General features: G+C 52.6%; 1 protein-coding gene across 1 annotated transcript in view; it reads right to left on the minus strand.

Annotated features, from left to right (window-relative positions):
* The window catches only part of WDR1 (WD repeat domain 1), a 41190-nt gene continuing 29053 nt past the window's right edge, over positions 5730-17866 (minus strand). The window contains exons 9-15 of the mRNA XM_018049727.1: positions 16032-16119; positions 14383-14539; positions 12897-12984; positions 10959-11069; positions 9758-9931; positions 7920-8064; positions 5730-6805 (exon numbers count right to left, since the gene is read on the minus strand). Coding sequence (XP_017905216.1) covers positions 6699-6805; positions 7920-8064; positions 9758-9931; positions 10959-11069; positions 12897-12984; positions 14383-14539; positions 16032-16119 — 870 coding nt within the window. The 3' untranslated portion in view covers positions 5730-6698. The remainder of the gene's footprint in view (positions 6806-7919; positions 8065-9757; positions 9932-10958; positions 11070-12896; positions 12985-14382; positions 14540-16031; positions 16120-17866) is intronic.

Consider the following 17866-nt stretch of genomic DNA (forward strand, 5'->3'; position numbering starts at 1 on the left):
TGATTTCAAGGCTATATTCTCCTCTCTGAAGGAGTTCAAACACTGACCCCAAATTACCCAGCTGATAATTCTCAGTTGCAACATCTATTATGCGGGGATAACACCCATACCCATGTAGGACTATTGTGAGAATTATGCAAACAATATATGTAGGATTGTCAGGTTTAGCAAAAAAAAAAAAGAAAAGAAAAGAAAAATAATACAGGATGTCCAGGTACATTTAAATTTCAGATTGACAATGAATACTATTTTGTGTATATTTGCACAATATTTGGGATATTTGTTGCTCAGTTGCTGTCCTATATGAGAGCCCATGGATTGCAGCATGCCAGGCTTCCTTATCCTTTACTATCTCCCAGAGTTTGCTCAAATTTATGTTCAGGTGGCACTAGTGGTAAAGAATCCGTCTGCCACTTGGGTTCAATCCCTGGGTCAGGAAGATCCCTTGGAGAAGGGAATGGCAACCCACTCTAGTATTTCTGCCTGGAGAATCCCATGGACAGAGGAGCCTGGTGGGCTACAGTCTATAGGGTCACAAACAGTTGGACACAACTGAAATGACTTAGCACACAGGTCCATTGAGTCAATGATGCCATCCAACTGTCCCATCCTCTGTCGACCCCTTCTCCTCCTGCCCTCAGTCTTTCCCAGCATCAGGGTCTGTTCCAATGAGTCAGCTCTTCTCATCAGGTGGACAAAGTATTGGAGTTTCTGGTTTTGGATATACTTGTATTAAAAAATGATGCGTTTGATCTGAGGTTCAAATGTAACTGGGGCTTCTGTTTTATCTGGTGAAGAGCACATTGCCTGGCCTTTATGTGGTCCCCAGTGAATAGTAGTAGCTGATATTCTTCTTTTTCTTAATCCTTTTTTCTTCCAGCACCTAACGCAGTACTAGACACAATGCTCAGGAAAACGACTGTCTTTGAATAAAGAAATGAACGAACACATGGAGAAACTGAGAACCAGGGAGGCAATCTGACTGACGTGAAAGTTACCCAGCTGCTAAGTGACAGAAAAGAGCCTGGAACTTGGGCATCCTTACTTCTGGCCCAGCTTTCCTCTCTCCACATCAGATAGTGAGACAAAGTGGAGGAAGCTACCCAACAGGACGTGATCCAGGGATGGCATTGAGTGGATCTCCAGTTCCCTGGAGACAGTCTTTATTTTTCACCTCACACAGTAATTATATTCTCACTTTAAAATGAAGGAATAATTAATATTAACTTTACTAAACTGCTTCTTCAGTGCTGTGGATTAGAGTAAAAAAAAAATTCCTTTTCTTCCTGGCAATTTTTTTCCCCTTTGAAAAAAGAAATCATTAGAAGTTAAAAATAAGAAGCATTTTTTTGTGTACCTAAATAATCAGGGGGAAATTTGAAGCTTGTTTTTATTCTATAATAAAATGTGAAATTATTGCTTTTAAAGATTATCTGATTCAGTGGTTGTCAAACTGTTTTCAGTAAAATTACTTCTATAAATAAAATCTTATATAGAATCTCAACATATGTGTTAAGTGAGGTATTTAGAAGTTGAAAATAATATGCTCTAAGCTCAAGTATATAATCAGTGTAACCAGAATACAGTTTAGAAATGACAGCTAAACTTCAGATGGGTACTGAAGCTTTATATCATATTTTTATCACATGTGGTTGGAACTTCATATCATCTTTATATCATGTGTGGTTGGAGTTTTATATCAGTTTCAATAATTTCAGTAGTCAAATATTACTTCATTTTGTTTTAGTCATAGAGCTTGAGGAAAACTTAGGTTCATGCAGAATAGGGGCAACTAAAGAAAGATTTTAAAAATTCACCTTGCAATCCAAGGATACTGTTAACAGAGATGTTAGGAAACACTGCAGTCCCAGGTCTGCCTGAAAACAAACCAGAGTCAGCAAGGCAAGCAAATGCCTGACATTAGAATTTGGCTGGGCGTGGGGTGCCTAGCCTGGACTACATTCTCCACCCACTACTCCAGCCACCCAGGTCTCTGCAGGTAGGTATGGTCAGAGGACTAATGTTTCCCCAAAGTGGGAGTGGAAATGATGGGTGTTTGGGCCCTAAAGACCACTTGTGTGCCTCCTTCCTCTGAAGGTGAGTCCACAATACAGAAGCAACTCTACCTCAACTGGGACAACAAGACAGGTTACGGAAGGGCCCCAAGGACACCCAAGGACCTAGAATAATCATCTGGAGTTCTTAAGTTCCATGAGCCCAAGAGCCTCCTTCTCAATAGTTAATGATGTTTCTGATGAGGCTGGTGAGGTGAGGAGCGGAACAAATGTGATTTTTTTTGGTATTGTATAAAATGTTAACACTGGAAAGATCTGCATAAATTAATGAACCAGTATTTTTCAAATAGTCAAAGAATGATATAAAACTATGCATAGATCAAAGAAGCATTGAGTGAATTTTAATATAGCAGAGTACATAAAGTTTATAATGGTTTCAATTCTACCTTTCAGTTAACCTTGAAGAAATTTCTACTTCTTCAGTTTTGGTATAGTGTCAAAGATGAATATCTGCAATTCTCTAAAAACAAGTAATTGTCCCTTTTCCAAGTGTGTATCAGTGCATGGCCACATTTTCTTTATAAATTTCAACTAAAAGATGTATTTTGTAGATTGGAGAACCCAGACATTAAAGAAATTTTCCAAAGTACTGATACAAAGTAATGTCATTCTTCTACTATTTTTATTTGTAGGTTTTGGAAAATATAATTATTTTTCTTAAAGATGTACTAACATGGAATGGGTTTAAAATTGTTAATACTAGATTCATACATCAATAACCATTTTCCCCTTGGTTTTCCATTTCTAATCCAGTATTGATAGATAAAATTAGATAGATAGTTTTGTTGATAGACAAAGCTCATACAAGCAAAAGCTCTTTGGGGGTCTCTAGTAATTTTCAAGAGTGTCAAGAAACCACAAGTCACTGCCCTGGTTTATATTCCAAGGGGGCAGCTGGGGCTCAGAAGTCCAGGCAGGTGATGTGAAGCTTTAACAGGCTCAGGGTTGCACCCACAATGGGCACATTCATATAGGATGGGACCCAAGACCCAACACTTCTCCCAGTAATTCTTGATTCCAGTACAGGAACTACTGAGAGAAGTATTTTCATACCACTGTGGGCTGGTTTGGTGATCAATACAATGCAGTGATCAGTGGTCAGCAGTAAACATGGGAAAACAATCTTTTGTAGCAAGGAACTCCATTCCAGCACATTCTCACATGTGCAGCACATTCTCATATGCACACAGATGCACTTTTCAATGATCTACATAGTCATTTAAGAGGAGAAATGCTCCCAAAGAGCCTCATAGGAGCCAACATTCTTCTAATTGAACTTCATCCTACCAACTGAGAGGAAGGCTTGGAGAAGATGCTGACTTGCCCCAAGGTCATACCGTTAAGCCCCTCAGAACTGGGACAGAATCCTGTCGCTTAGTTCAGCTTTCTCCCCACGTCGCCTCTCTAGGGCCAGTGCAAGTCTGTGCTCAGCCCTGAGTTGGCAGCCGAGCAATCGGGTGTGTGCTGCTCCCTCCAGCTGTGGGTCCTTGCCAGCCATTGCTGATTGATTTTGGATCAAGTCAAAGTTCCAGATTTTATTCTCTAGGTCTCCAAATACACTGCAGGTGAGTGAAGCTGTGAAATAAAAAAAGAAAAAACACACTTGCTCCTTGGAAGAAAAGCTGTGACAACCTAAACAGCGTATTAAAAAGCAGAGACATCACTATACCAACAAAGGTCCGTACAGTCAAAGTTACGGTTTTTCCAGTAGTCATGTACAGATGTGAGAGTTGGACCACAAAGGCTGAGCACTGAAGAATTGATGCTTTTGAATTGTGGTGCTGATGAAAATTCTTGAGGGTCCCTTGGAATACAAGAAGATCAAACCAGTCAATCCTAAAGGAAAGCAACCCTGAATTGGAACCCTGAACTAGGATTGATGCTGAAGCTGAAACTCCAATACTTTGGCCACCTGATGTGAAGAGCTGACTAATTGGAAAAGACTTTGATGCTGGGAAAGATTGAGGGCAGAAAGGGCCAACAGAGAATGAGATGGTTGGATGGCATCACCAACTCAATGGACGTGAGTTTGAGTAAACTCTGGGAGACAATGAAGGGCAGAGGAGACTGATGTGTTGCAGGGTCAGAGAGTTGGGCATGACTTAGTGACTGAACAACTACACAGTTCCAGGCAGCTCAGCAAGGCCCTGGGATCCTTTTAACCCTCCCAGATGACCAGAGCTGGTCTGCAAGGAGAAATGACACTGGTGCACAAAGTTATCACCCCTGCCCTGCGTGGAGGGCAGACCCCACACAAGGAATGAGATCTGGAGCTGAGGCTGTGAGCACACATCCTATGCTAAGCTCACAAGGCCTAAGCTCACTGTAAGCTCACAAAGGCTACCTACACCCACCTTCTCTCTCCAAAGATTAACACAAGTGGCTTATTTCCACATTCAATTGTCTTGTGAAGGTCTCTGAATACAAACACCTCCTGCCTTGAAATGAGTTGGATATTGGGTGTACTCAAGTTCTGCTGTAAAATGTTCTAGTTCTATGAGTGAAGGGACTGAGTGAGGGAGGTAGCCCCAAGGCTGGCTGGTAAACACCCTCCTCGCTCCCTCCCTCTTCTTGGCCCTCTATACCCGAAAGCCTCGTTTTAAATTCTGAGCCTGGTGTCTTAATGTCTGCAGTCTATATGCATTATTCTGTTTTTGGTCATATGTTTGGAAAACCTTCCCACGTTTGGACATAAAAATTTCCATTTATAAAATTACACCAAGTGTCAAACATACTTAGACATGCTTTTGCCTAGCATGTGCTGAAAATATGGATGCCATTCACCATAATTTAACATTTTACGGCGTTCCCCTACCTTCGATGCAGTACCAGTCTTCTCTCCTTGACCATTATTTTTGTCATTCTAAGGAACACTCAGGCTTGTGTGTACTGTATGAGATTGCATGTTTTCTTCCAGCACTCTTAAAACTGCTGCTTAAAATCCAAAACTTGGATCTAATTGTAGACCCTGGGTCTGGATCTGATGACATGGCAAGAAATTCTCTTTTCAGACTGTTAGCCAGTTTTATCCAGCTTACTTAATAGTCACTTCCCCACTGATGAGGGTACTTGGCCTCAGTCCAAACTCATACCGGAACAAAGCAGTCCTGTACTTGTGTCCTCTGGTGACCCTCACTTCAGTTATTATAGACTAACATCTCTCTTCCACTTTTAGCTCCTTTTTATACATGAACTGTAGAAGCAGTAAGAACAGAAAGGGAAATTTGTTATTGGGTCTGCAAATTTATAAACGTCTTTATAATGCTGTCTTTCTAGCCAAGAATAAGACAGTCTTTCCATTACTGATTTAAATGCTTGGGAATTGTTTTTTCAACATCGGAATGCATACTATTTGTTACTTCTCAAGGCAGTACCAGAAACCTCACGAACTGCCACAGAACTTGAGCATCAGGCAGGACTGTGCTCAATCTGTAGGATACTTTCAGTACACAGAGAAATTCAGGTACAGAGAAGTGAGGTGGTCCAGGACACACAGTATTGGGGAGTTGGGGCAAGAGGGGATCCTGAGGTTCCATGCCTTCCTGAACTCCCCCGAGGCTGTATGCCACTGAAGACACCCAGGCCATGGGGTCCCATGGCGCTTTCCATTGCCCCCCTCCACGTGTCCCCATCACACAAAGTCAGCGATCCACAGTGAAGAGAAAAGATATTTAATAATTTCTGTCTAATCTCTTAAAGCGCTCAAAGTATTTTCACAAGTGCAAGGGGAGGGCCTGCTCTCAGCCAGCATTTTACCAGTGATTCCGACAAACGCAAAGAGACTCCAAATCACCGTGCTTTATATACTTATTTTAATATCCGCACTGGAAAAGAAAAGGAAGGTGTAAATGAGGACGAGTTAGTTTACAGTGACTCCATCTTTGCCTTTTAAATTAATCTGTTCTCTCGAGGGCAGAGAATAGAAAGACAAGAAAAAACATCAAAGCACAAGAGTGAACTGGTGAGCAGGATGCCTCCCGTCCCGTTAACAAAGGATCCGAAGGCCTGGAGGCAGCGCAGTAAACACTGACAGGCATGGGTTAAGATACACTGGAAAAAAAAAAACCAAAAAACAAAAAACAACCCACGATTCCATTCTCAAAATCAAGCACAGAAACTGACAGTGAAACGCGGAGTTCCATGTGCGCCCGTCAGCCTGACACCTGTGCCACTTGCTCCACAGCATTGGCCCTGCTGGCCCCTCTTCTTGCAGGTACAGAAACCGGGAAGGACCCCGCAGGGGGGTAGCACGAGGGGCTGCAAACACCCTGGGAGCCACGGGAGGGTCTGTGTGCTTTGGAGGCTCTGCCTCTGGAATGTTCTGCGCGGCAAGCGGTGGGTCTGAGTCAGGCGCCACACGTGGTTGAAGGTGCCCGCTTGATTTCCCATGTGCAAATGGTCAGGGTCTAAAGCTTTCAGAACTTGGGACAGACAGGATGGCCCAGCGAGCTGGCAGGTGGGCAGCGGGGGCCCCTCCCTCCAGGGGGCGGGGCCAAGGGTGGGCACGAGGTGAGGCCCCTCCCCTGGGAGGCGGGGCTGGGGCGGGGCAGAGAGGAGTGACAGAGGCGGAGCTGCGTTCACCCCGCGTCCCTGATTCGGTCTCCGGTCGGTGAGGAGGGCTCCTCAGTAGGCGATTGTCCACTCTTTGACAGAGGCGTCGTGCGAGGTCGTGACCAGCGTATGCTCATCCAGCCAGGCCAGGCTGCTCACATGGTGGAGCCGGTGCGCATCTAGGGAGAAGGAGGAGGAGGCTTTTGAGCTCTGCGGCCAGGGGGACACCCTGGGCCGAGATTACCCGCAAGGGTCACGGGAGAAACCCAACACGATCCTCCTGCTCAACCAGACCCCCTTGCCCTCTTCTCAGCAGGGGAGAGTCTAGGTGATGGGAGGGGCAGTGGCTGGGCTCCTCAGCACCTACACCCGTGCTGGGACCCTTGACACCTGGCAATTAGCAGGCAGCCACCGCTGGCTGCAGCTTCCTGGTACCAGCAGGGTCCTGACAACCACGAACCTCCCATAGGGGGGTGGAACTGCCCCTCCCCCCAGGGGTGCAAGTCTGTCTTTCTGTGCCTAAGGCAACAATATGCAGACAACACACAGACAGTACACAGTGTTAATTCTGGTAGGACCAAGGCCACAATGAATAAAAAGGCTGAGAACACAGGCTAGGGAACCCCTGCACAGAACAGCCTGACCTCAGGCCAGTGCACATTCAGTGACCTGCGACCTGCCCCCTGCCACAGCCCAGACCCAAGGACTGGACTTCCCACCCTCTACTCTGAGAGCTCCTTGCTGCATCTTGAACTTGAGTCTTCCTACAAAACCAGCACTCCTTCCTGCAATCAGGTTTTGCTCCGCTAAGTCTGCTCTGCTCCCCACCCCCATCCTGAACCAAGGAGTACGCCTGCCTGCACACCTCAGGACAGCCCACTGGTGCCCACCCCCCCCCACCCCCCACCACCTGAGAAAGAGCTCTTGATGGGGGGTGGGGATGGGGCCTGACACAGAACTTTTTTGAATAGTAGAAGATCCCATTTACATTCAACATAAAAGGCTCCCTGTTGGGTAGAGACTGAATGGAAAGGGACGAGAGGCCACATGAGGTGGTGGGAGGTGGGGACATGGGGATAGGAGAACTGAGATCCACCCTGGATGGACATGGTTGCTGGATGGATGCTGGGAACACAGGTGTCCTCTGCATGTCCACCTGGACCAGCAGAGATGTTTGCTGGACGGCCAGGCCTCCGGAGGGGGCCACCTCCCCAAAAGCACAGAAGGGACCCTTAGGCCCTGGGGATGCCTCTCTGGAGCTGCTCGGGGAGCTGAGGTGGGTGGGAGCATCACCTTGGATCTTGACCCTGGTCTCAGGGTCACTCAGGGTCCACACGTACACCATCATGTCCATGCCACCCGAGGCAAAGTGCTCGTTGTCTGGAGACCAGGCCAGGCAGACGATCTTCGCGTGGTGTCCATAGAAAACGTTGTTCTCCTGGATGTGGATTGAAAAGAGGTGGCAGGTCAGGGTCTGGGCCAGAGTGAGTGGGCTTCATCTCACCTAAGTTCAGGCTTCTCACCAACTCACCGACCCCTCGTAACACCCCCAGGCTGCCCACTGCTCAAAGGCAGACAGGAGCAGTCCAAGATCAAGCAGTAGCCACCACACCCCTCCCAGGATCCTGGGACCCTGGGGCTGTCCTCCTAACATGTATCCATGGGCCACACGTGCCCACTTGCCTGCAGAGCTCTCTGCCCTAGGGAGGGGACAGTCAGAAAAGTAGGAATAGAAAGCACGAGAAGGTCCTACTTGGCATGGACCGGGCCCTACGTGTGTATGGACAGAGGAAGTGGTTGCCCCCCAGACACACACCACTGCCCTGGAGCCCGAGTCGGATAGTGTGGTCTGCAGGCAGACGTCTGTCCAGAGGAGCACGTGTCTACAGTGTGTTCCAGCCTCGAGCCGCTATCTTACCAAACAGGTCAATGTGAACAGAAAGTTAATGCTCTCTAACTAAAGGAACGCTTTTACTTCGAGTATTCCACCTTGTTCTTAATTCCTAGATTAACCATGATTTTCAAGTTTGCCTCTTTCATTTTTTGTTGAGTCTAGTACTGCAGATTACTCAGCATGCTGTAAACTTGTTATATGCAAATGAAACCACTTAAGATGTGATAAACGCAGGATTTGATAAATGTGCTATTCAGGTGGAAGGAACCTCCTAGAAGGTGGAATGTTCTTTATGTTGACGGAGGTGTGGGTCGCAGTCAAAAGCAAAGCACGAGTATATACTTATGATCTCATTCATTCTTCATTATATGTAAATCTTACAGCTAAAACTAAGAAACCACCAAACTCTAGTCAATATGTGGGCTGATATACTTAATGGCAAAATGTACACTAACAAATTAGATCACTAGATGGGTAATGTGACACAGTAAAACGCTAACGGTAGAATCTAGGTGGCAAATTCTTTGGACTCTGCTATAAGTTTCAAAGCTGTCCTAAGGGTTGGAAGTTGGGGGTGGGGGGAGGTTGGCTTGGTGGGGGGACTGGAGGGACCCCTCCCCCGATCTGGCCTGCGGTCCAATCATGCCAGCTCCCTCACACCCAGAGGGTGACCGGAGCCCTCTGGAGCGCAGTCTCTTGTGAAACGGGTCTAAGGCTTCCTCACGCCTCCCAGGCCAGTGCCATCGGCTGTTTTACTCAGGGCCGGATGAGCTTCTGGGGTCCTGGCAATGGGGTCCTCTTTCACCGATCCACTGCCCAGGGACCACCCCCTACCCCGAGTGCAAGGCCACGTCTGGACAACCAGCACTCACACTTGGCAGGACTTTAAGTGGCAATGATATCCAAGGAAAAAAAAACCACCTAGCCTAAGCCCTTTGACAGAGAAGGTCCCAGAAGTCACTGGGCAATACCGCCGAGGTGAACCTACCAGCCCGATTTCACAGCAGCCTCGCTCCCACTCGGGCCCCTAACTTTTTGGCAACGTTGCTAGGAGCCCACAAACTGCTGGACAGCAGAGGAAGTCTCCTTGGCCCACGTCATTCATGCTCTGGGAGCAACAAAACCGCATGTCCTGTGCACCCGCCCCATCAGTGATGACCGGGGAGAGAGGTTGTGGACCCCTCCTGCCATCTGTGCTGCCTGGTGTGGGGCTGGGGCAGGCGGCCCGCCCACTCACCGAGTAGCCGTCGGCAACGCTGAAGACCGTGACCACTTTGCTGGCGTCGCACACGGCGAGGAAGGCGCCATCGTGAGAAAACGCCAGGTCGGTCACGGGGCCCTTGGCCTCCAGAAGCTTGCCCTCGTCCTTCAGCGTGGTGCCCAGGATGGAGTAGAGGCGGACGTTCCCATCCTGCGGGAGGACAGAGGGGCTGCAGGTCACTCCCCTGACATGGGCGCCTGTGCCCACAGACAACACATGCGCCCTCCCCACCCAACCCCACCCCACCCCCGACTCTCCAGAAGCCCATCCTCCTGGAGGGAGGGGCCCAAGTATCCGTAAGAAGCAGTGCTTTTCCTCCCCACCAACCGCTGCCCGGCTTGGCCACATGCCAGCTCAGGTGCCAGGAGAACCACCCCTTTGTCCCCAGGTACCAGAGGACACATCCTACAATCCAGCAGCAGCTCTGGTGGCTGGCTTAGCATAGTGGGCAGAATTATATGAAAAGAGGTTTAATTATCTTAAAATCACATCAAACTGTGGATCCCAGCCTCTCCAACCCCAATTGTGACGTGGGTGTTTGGGTGCTCATGAGACTGCCCTTTTTACAAAACTTCCAGTATGTTCCAATCAAGTGTCCACAGGCTGAGCTCTGAGAAGCATCTATTACAGGTGTTAGGTCTCCAGCAAGGGCCCCTCATCCAACCTGACCGTGCACTCAGCTTCACCATCTGTCCCGTGCCCTGTACCCCATGCCCCTCCCCGGCCCAGCAGATCCCCTCGGGCGCCAGGCTTCTCTCCCTGTTCTGTCCAGCCTGTCCTAGCAAACGCCCCATCCTTGTGGGGTCCTGGCACTTCTCTTCAGGGGCCAGGAGGTGAGGGGAAAGAGTGGATGTCAGAAGTCAGACTCGGGGAACCTGAAGCCCTCTGGCGGGCGCTGCACTGCACAGGTGTGAAGGCTCCCCTGTCCCCTCCCTGTGCCCACAAGGCTCCCCCAGCTGCCCCCAGGACCGACGCCCAGGCTGAGGGCTTCCCTGCCCTGTGCCCCCAGCACAGCCCGCTCACTGCTGGGACCCCGGTCTCCTGGGGAGGAAGGGGGCAGCCCAGAGAGATTCTCACTTGGGTGGCAGGAGGTAGCCTGGCACCCACACAGCCCTGACTGCCCTCCCCCAAATCACTCAAAGACCCCAGGGCAGAGGGTGTGGGGACAGGGCCTTACCGCGCCCCCGACAGCCACTGTCTCACCGCCCGGGTGCACAGCCACTACTTCGGGCTCGTAGCCAGGGTTGTCGATGCTGAAGCACTTCCTCTGGTCCTTCAGCAGAACGATCTGGGAAACACAGAAAGCGGTTGGAGCAGAGGCCCGGGACAGACGGCCCAGGCCCCATCTGGGGGTTGGGGTTGGGGGGCGGCGGCAGGACAGCACGGGGGGCCAGAACAGGGCTTCAGCAGCACTAAGTGGGACCGCCCGGGGGCCCCGCGGTGTTACTCCCTCATCAGCATCAATGGTGATGTCCCCAACACCCGCCCGGACGTCTGTGTAAGCCATCTGCTGCTTCTGAACTTGAATTCCTCCAACTACACACCATCGGGTGTAATGACAGAGCTCTGCTGAGCAGACTGTCGGGGGTTTGTTGTGGGCTCTGCTGTGGGGTGGGGGAGGTGAAGAAGACCAGGCGATGGGTGGCAGCACCCACCCTAAAATCTGCTACTGAAAACGCACCTGGACAAACATTCACCTGAGTCATCAGCCCGACTCAGGAAGCACCCTTACTGCCCAGCGCCCCCGACAGGGAGAGATGGAGGGCCTCTGTCCAGACTCTGGTTCAAGTCTCAGGGGTGAGACCTGAATGTGGCTGCTCCCTGACAGATAATTGTGGGCCCCTCCAGCACAGTCTGCGGACCCTACGACTGGCCGTGGGGAGTTCCGGTCAGGATGCCCGAGAGAAGCAGGGGAACAACAGAATGCCACAGGGCAGTCATCACATCCGATCGCATGGGCCATGGGCTCCTGAGGACGCAGGACTAGACCCTCTACCCACCAGCCCCTTCTAAGCAGAGCCTCGGGTGGCTCTTCCCCGAACCCGTGAGCTCTTCCCAGTGTGACTTTCTAGAAGGGCCACGTCCAGTCTTTCCCACACTCGCTACGGCGCTCCCAGCCCTCAATTCCTCGTGCACCCTCACTGGCCACCCCGCTGTCTACCGTAATTGCTTGGCAGGAGGGCTGTGTTATCTAGGACACATAGGAATCCACGCTCCCCGAAGCAATTAAGCTCCCAGGACGGAGGAGGGGTGGTGGATCCGAAAGACAGCTCTCTGGAGTGGGTCTGTTGCTCGTGCCAACAGGGGCTCCACTGCACCTGCCTCCTCCACCCTGAATGCTGGGACGCCCAGCCCCACCGACAGACGGCGTCTGCTGCAGAGCAGTGTCCTGGATAAAGTGGGTCAGGCCTGGGTCTCAGTCAAGGGCGGTGTGTTTCTGGAAATTTCAAGAAATGGCATGTAGAGACAGACCTTCACCGCCCTGAATGAGAACTCAGGCTGCCAGGGCTGGAAGAGCAGAGGCCTCGGAGGCCCGGTGCCACTTTCCACCATCAAAGGACCTCGGGGAGGGAGGCAAAGCCACTCTCAGCCTCCTCACTTGCACAGGCGGTACCAACAGCCTGCTGTGTACTTCCTCGTAACCCTCCCTGTGAACTGTTTAAGGGACGAGAAAACTAAAGCTCAGAGAGGGTGAGGAAAACGCCCAAAGCTACACAGCCAAGTGCTGCAAGGCTGGGATTTGCAATGAGTGGGCTGAGCCACACTGGCTGTGCCTCTTGTGGGCACCAGGGGTGAGGGACCACCCCATGCAGGGCATCTGACCCTGAAGTGTGGGCTGACCAGGCTGCCCGGGTTCAAATCCCAGCTCTGCCCTTTGCCAGACGCAGCCCTGGGGCAGCTTAGCTTTTGTGCCTCAGTTTCCCCACCTGTGAGGTGGGGATGATGCCAGACTGATAGCACTGCTGAGGATTCAGTGAACACGTGGGAGGCCCTCAGCACATGCAGCAGAGCTCTCAGTAAAGAGGGGGAGAATGGCTGTGGAGGGACGTGGGGACCAGACACTGTGCAGTGTCAGTCCGGACCTTCTGGTCAGACCCACGGGTGGGAGCCGTACCTGGCCAATGCACACGACCACAGTGTAACCCCCGGGGCCGACGGCCAAGCACTTCGGCTGGACGTCCAGTTTCACGACGCCCTGTCCGCTGTGGAGAGAAGGACGCATTAGTCTCCAGGGGTGCAGGGCGGGCACAGACACACACTCAGTGAGGACCACAGCCGCTCGGTGACGGGTGGGAATTCCACCCGACTGCGGCTGAAGGAGCCTCTGCCGAACAAGACATGAAAGGGAGGAAGCGAAGACTCCCCGACTCTTAGGAGAGAGAGTCGAGATGGGGGGCTGGGACGAGGGGTGGCGGCGGCGAGAGATGAAAGCAGCACGTGCCACGTCTGTGCCAAGGGCCACTCCCCCGCTGCCCTGTCCTGGGTCGGGCCCCACGTGCACTGGCCAGAGACCCTGCCTGGCACTCCTGGGGTTCAGACAGAATTCAGTTCTGGTCCTAACCTCCCAAAGAATCTGGCTCGGGTGGTGAAGGATCCGCCTGTAATGCGGGAGACCCAGGTTCAATCCTGGAGAAGGCAATGGCACCCCACTCCAGTACTCTTGCCTGGAAAATCCCATGGATGGAGGAGCCTGGAAGGCTGCAGTCCATGCGGTCGCTATGAGTCGGACACGACTGAGCGACTTCACTTTCACTTCTCACTTTCATGCATTGGAGAAGGAAATGGCAACCCACTCCAGATTCTCTTGCCTGGAGAATCCTAGGGACATGGGAGCCTGGTGGGCTACCGTCTATGGGGTCGCACAGAGTCGGACACAACTGAAGCGACTTAGCAGCAGCAGCAGGTTCAATCCCTGGGTCGGGAAGATTCTCCTGGAGGAGGGCATGGCAACCCACTCCAGTATTCTTGCCTGCAGAATCCCCATGGATGGAGGAGCCTGGCAGGCTACAGTCTATAGGGTCGCACAGAGTCAGACACGACTGAGTGACTAGCACTTTCCCTTTCCCACCCTTCCACGGTCTTAACCATTCTCCTCCACAATGTAATTGAACAAACAAACAAAAAAATATATATATGTAACTGGTACTTTTAACGGGATGGGTGAAAATTGTCGCCTTTACTTTTGGTTAATGGAGAAGGACATGGTAACCCACTCCCGTATTCTTGCCTGGAGAATCCCATGGACACAGGAGCCTGGCGGGCTACAGTCCATGGGGTTGCAAAGAGTCAGACACAACTGAGGGACTTAGCACTTTTGGTTAAAACTACAAAGACACAGCCCAGAAAAACGTGCACGCACAAACCACTTCTTAACAAATGGTAAACTGAGGAAAACGCCACAGAACTGAGCCAAGCGTGGTGCCTCCCAGGCTGGGTCAAAGGGTCCCTGCAGTAGGGTGACCAGGCCATGGCTCTGCCCTGGGTGCGCTGGTCGGCCTAGGCTCGGTAGCAGCAGCATGGGTCCCCTGAGGGAGACTGCCACCAACGGGCTGAAGGGGCGGGGGGGGGGGGGGGCGCATCTGGCCCCGGGCAGCTCTCACCTGTAGTCCCGCAGCGTGAGGTTGGTGTACCGCACCGTATCGTCCATGCTGCAGCTTACCAGCTGCCCATGCTCGTCCACAGTCATCCTGGACACCTGGTTTGTGTGGCCCTTCCCAGCAAAGGAGTCGTTCTCCCCCGTCTCAGAATCCCAGTAATGTGGGGCAGGGGGTTAAGGAAGAGCCTGGCTCCAGGATGTGGTGCGTGCCCCACCCTGGGGAGGCCACGGCCCGTCCCCCATCCTGGGCAGCACATTAGGGAAGGGACAGTGGGCACCAGGCCGAGTGGACCTCTTTGTGCACATTCAGCTCCCCATTTCAGGAAGCAGACGTTGTGATCAACCAGCAAGAGGGCACGCAGTGGGAGAGTCCACCCGTCTCTAGAACCAGAATTGGGCAGGTCGCAGGACGGCACTGTCCTGCCACAATGGAGTGGCGCCTGTGTCCGAGGGGGCTCAGAAGGAAGCCCTGCGGGGACCCCGTGTACCCAGGCTGATGCCCCCCGACCCCCTCGCTCTCTCTTGCCTGCTGTCCAGCCCAGCACCTTCAGAGGGAGGCGGCCTGCGCCCCAGGGACTGGCTGATGGCCACCCAGGTGCCATCTGGCAACCAGTCCCAGGCTGACCGTCTGCTCGGGGTGCCCGGGTCTGAGCTGTTTTTAAGTTATGAGACTCTCTTTTTATATCAACAAAGAAGCGTCTTTGTTTGCACTGAGGACAGTTCCCCAGGAAGCTGCGGGCATCTTCTGCAGCTCATAGGTCTCAGGATGGGAGCCCCCCAACCCTGCCGTGGATCCCCCAGGAGGTCAACGTCGTGGTGAGTGGACACCAGGGCTGGCTGGGGATATGCAGGGAGGATGGGGTGGTGCCCGGAGTTGGGGGACACAGGGCAGGACCTCAGTTGTACCCTCTTTTCCTTCTGTTTTGAGGGGGCAGGGGGGACGTCTGCCCTCCTCCCTCGGGGCTGCGGGGGACTGTTCCCAGGAGGGAACCCTACAGACCAAGCAGCACCATGGAGGTGGGGGGAAGGGCGGGGCCTGGGAAGCCCCTCCAAGGGCAGGGCAGCCACGGGCCAGGGGCTGGGCTGCACAAGGGCAGGCCTCTCACGCAGCCACGATGCCTCACCGAGCCAGGCCCTGTGGACCACCCTTCCAACACTGGCCATCCTGGAGCAGGGGGGTTGGAAGGGCTGCCGGGAACATCTCGGGGGGACCCCAAAGCCCCGCACCAGGGAACAGGGTGTGGGCTCTGCCCAGCTCTGCTGTCGCCGAGTGGAAGCCACTTGAGGTGTCTGAGCTTTGCTTTTCCCATTTTTAAGACAAGGGGACTCCCCGCAACAGGCTCTAAGTCCTTCCGGATCCTAACGCACATGGATTCTGCTGCTCATGAAGGGTGAGGCCAGGACCAGGTCACGAACAGGGAAGTTCAGCAACCAAGCCCTCAAGGCTGCACAACAAGTGACCCGTCAAGTGAAGGCCGTGACCCAGAGATGGAGGGCCCGAGTGTGGACCGGGCCACCTCTTGGCAACCCGGACCAGGCAGAGGAGCCCTGTGGCCGCCATCTGGCCAGCCTGGCTTCTCGCCCCATGGGAACAGGAAGCTCCCACATCTCCTGCCAGGGCCCGTGGAGCCAGCGCTGTGAGTCAAAGGATATTAATGTGTCCGTCGTGGCTCCCAGAGTAGATGTAAGACTTGCCGCCGTTTTTATGCACCGTCAGGCACTGGATGGATTTGCTGTGACCCTGTGGAGGAGACAGATGGGCGGGGTGAGCTGAGGACACGCCTGTGTCCAGCCAGTGACTGTCAAACGCTCGCCGCCGGCTAAGCCCCAGGGAGAGGCCACGGTCCTCCTGGGCCTGAAACACCACCCACCGGCCTGGGTCAGCCACCTCCTGCTGACCCACCCCCTTGATATCTGCGTCCCTCCCCACCCAGGCACTTAACCCTGACCTGCGTGGAGGATGGGGGTCTAGCAGGAGCCCCAGCAGAGTGCCCGGGTCTGTGCAGACTGATCCAGGCAGCCGCCCCTTATCCCCAGCCACAGAGGACAAGCCCCCACCCGGGGCTGGGTCTCCACGAAGGTGAAGGAGCAGTACTAAGGGCCCAACCCTCGCAGCAGCAGAACCCCAGGGCCACTGGACGGCCCAGAGAGTCTCCAACCAGAGACCCAGCTCACGGCTCCAGCTCCGTCCCTGGCTCATGAGGATTCTTCTCTCCTGAGTCCCCTACCCTCACCAGGGCTGTGATCCCACAACCAGGGTGGTCCCAGGATTGTGATCCCTCCCTGATCGGCAACAAAGAGGCCCAAAACACTTGTCTACAACCAGACGCCTGCTTCAAAGAGGGGCATTTAACCTCCTTTCGAACTGTTTCTGAGATGGAAAGAACCTAAGAGATGGGGTTTAATCACAGCTCTTTCCCCTCCTCAGAGGTAGCTGGGGCCCTCTGAGCATTGCTGACTATTGCCACGACATGATGTGTGTACTATAAAGCAGAGACATTACTTTGCCAACAAAGGTCTGTCTAGTCAAAGCTTTGGTTTTTCTAGTAGTCATGTATGGATGTGAGAGTTGGACTATAAAGAAAGCTGAGCGCCCAAGAGTTGATGCTTTTGAACAGTGGTGTTGGAGAAGACTCCTGAGGGTCCCATGGACTGCAAGGAGATCCAACCAGTCAATCTTAAAGGAAATAAGTCCTGAATATTCATTGGAAGGACTGATGCTGAAACTATAACTCCAATATTTGGTGACCTGATGTGAAGAACTGACTCATTTGAAAAGACCCTGATGCTGGGAAAGATTGAAGGCAGGAGGAGAAGGTGACGACAGAGGATGAGATGGTTGGATGGCATCACCGACTCGATGGACATGAGTTTGAGTAAACTCCAGGAGTTGGTGATGGACAGCGAAGCCTGATGTGCTGCGGTCCATGGGGTCGCAGAGTTGGACACGACCGAGCGATTGAACTGAACTGAACTAAGTGCTCCTGGGATGGAAATCTAAGAGATGGGCTCCTTCTCCCTCCTCAGATGCAGCCGGAGCCTTCTGAGCACCGCTGGCTGTTGCCACAACGAGACAGGTATCATCAGAGAAAGGTACACACAGTCCTCAGGGACCCTGAGTCCTTTCCACAGGGCAGCGACCCACCAGGCCTTACCGGGAGTCTCGCCCCACACAGCCTAGGGGCCCAGACAGAACCTGTGAGCAACAGGATGCTCGAGGACTTGGCCCGCCCCGTCTCGGGCAGCAAGGAGCCTTGCCAGGAGCCTGTGAGCACTGGGGCTCTCCCGCACCCCACAGATGAATGCTGTGAGCACTGCGTGCTGCCCAGCGGCCGTGTTCTAACAAGCGGGCCCGCTCAGGTGATTCAATTCTGATGTAGCTTCCAGCTTGAGCCACAGGATCACTTGGGTGCACCTTAAAAGTACTGGCCCCTCAGAGCTTCCTATGGTCTCTGACTGCATCCCGACGGGGCTGGCCAGGCATCAAG

This window comes from Capra hircus, chromosome 6 (assembly GCF_001704415.2).
Source record: "Capra hircus breed San Clemente chromosome 6, ASM170441v1, whole genome shotgun sequence".
In the NCBI taxonomy this organism is placed as follows: domain Eukaryota; kingdom Metazoa; phylum Chordata; class Mammalia; order Artiodactyla; family Bovidae; genus Capra; species Capra hircus.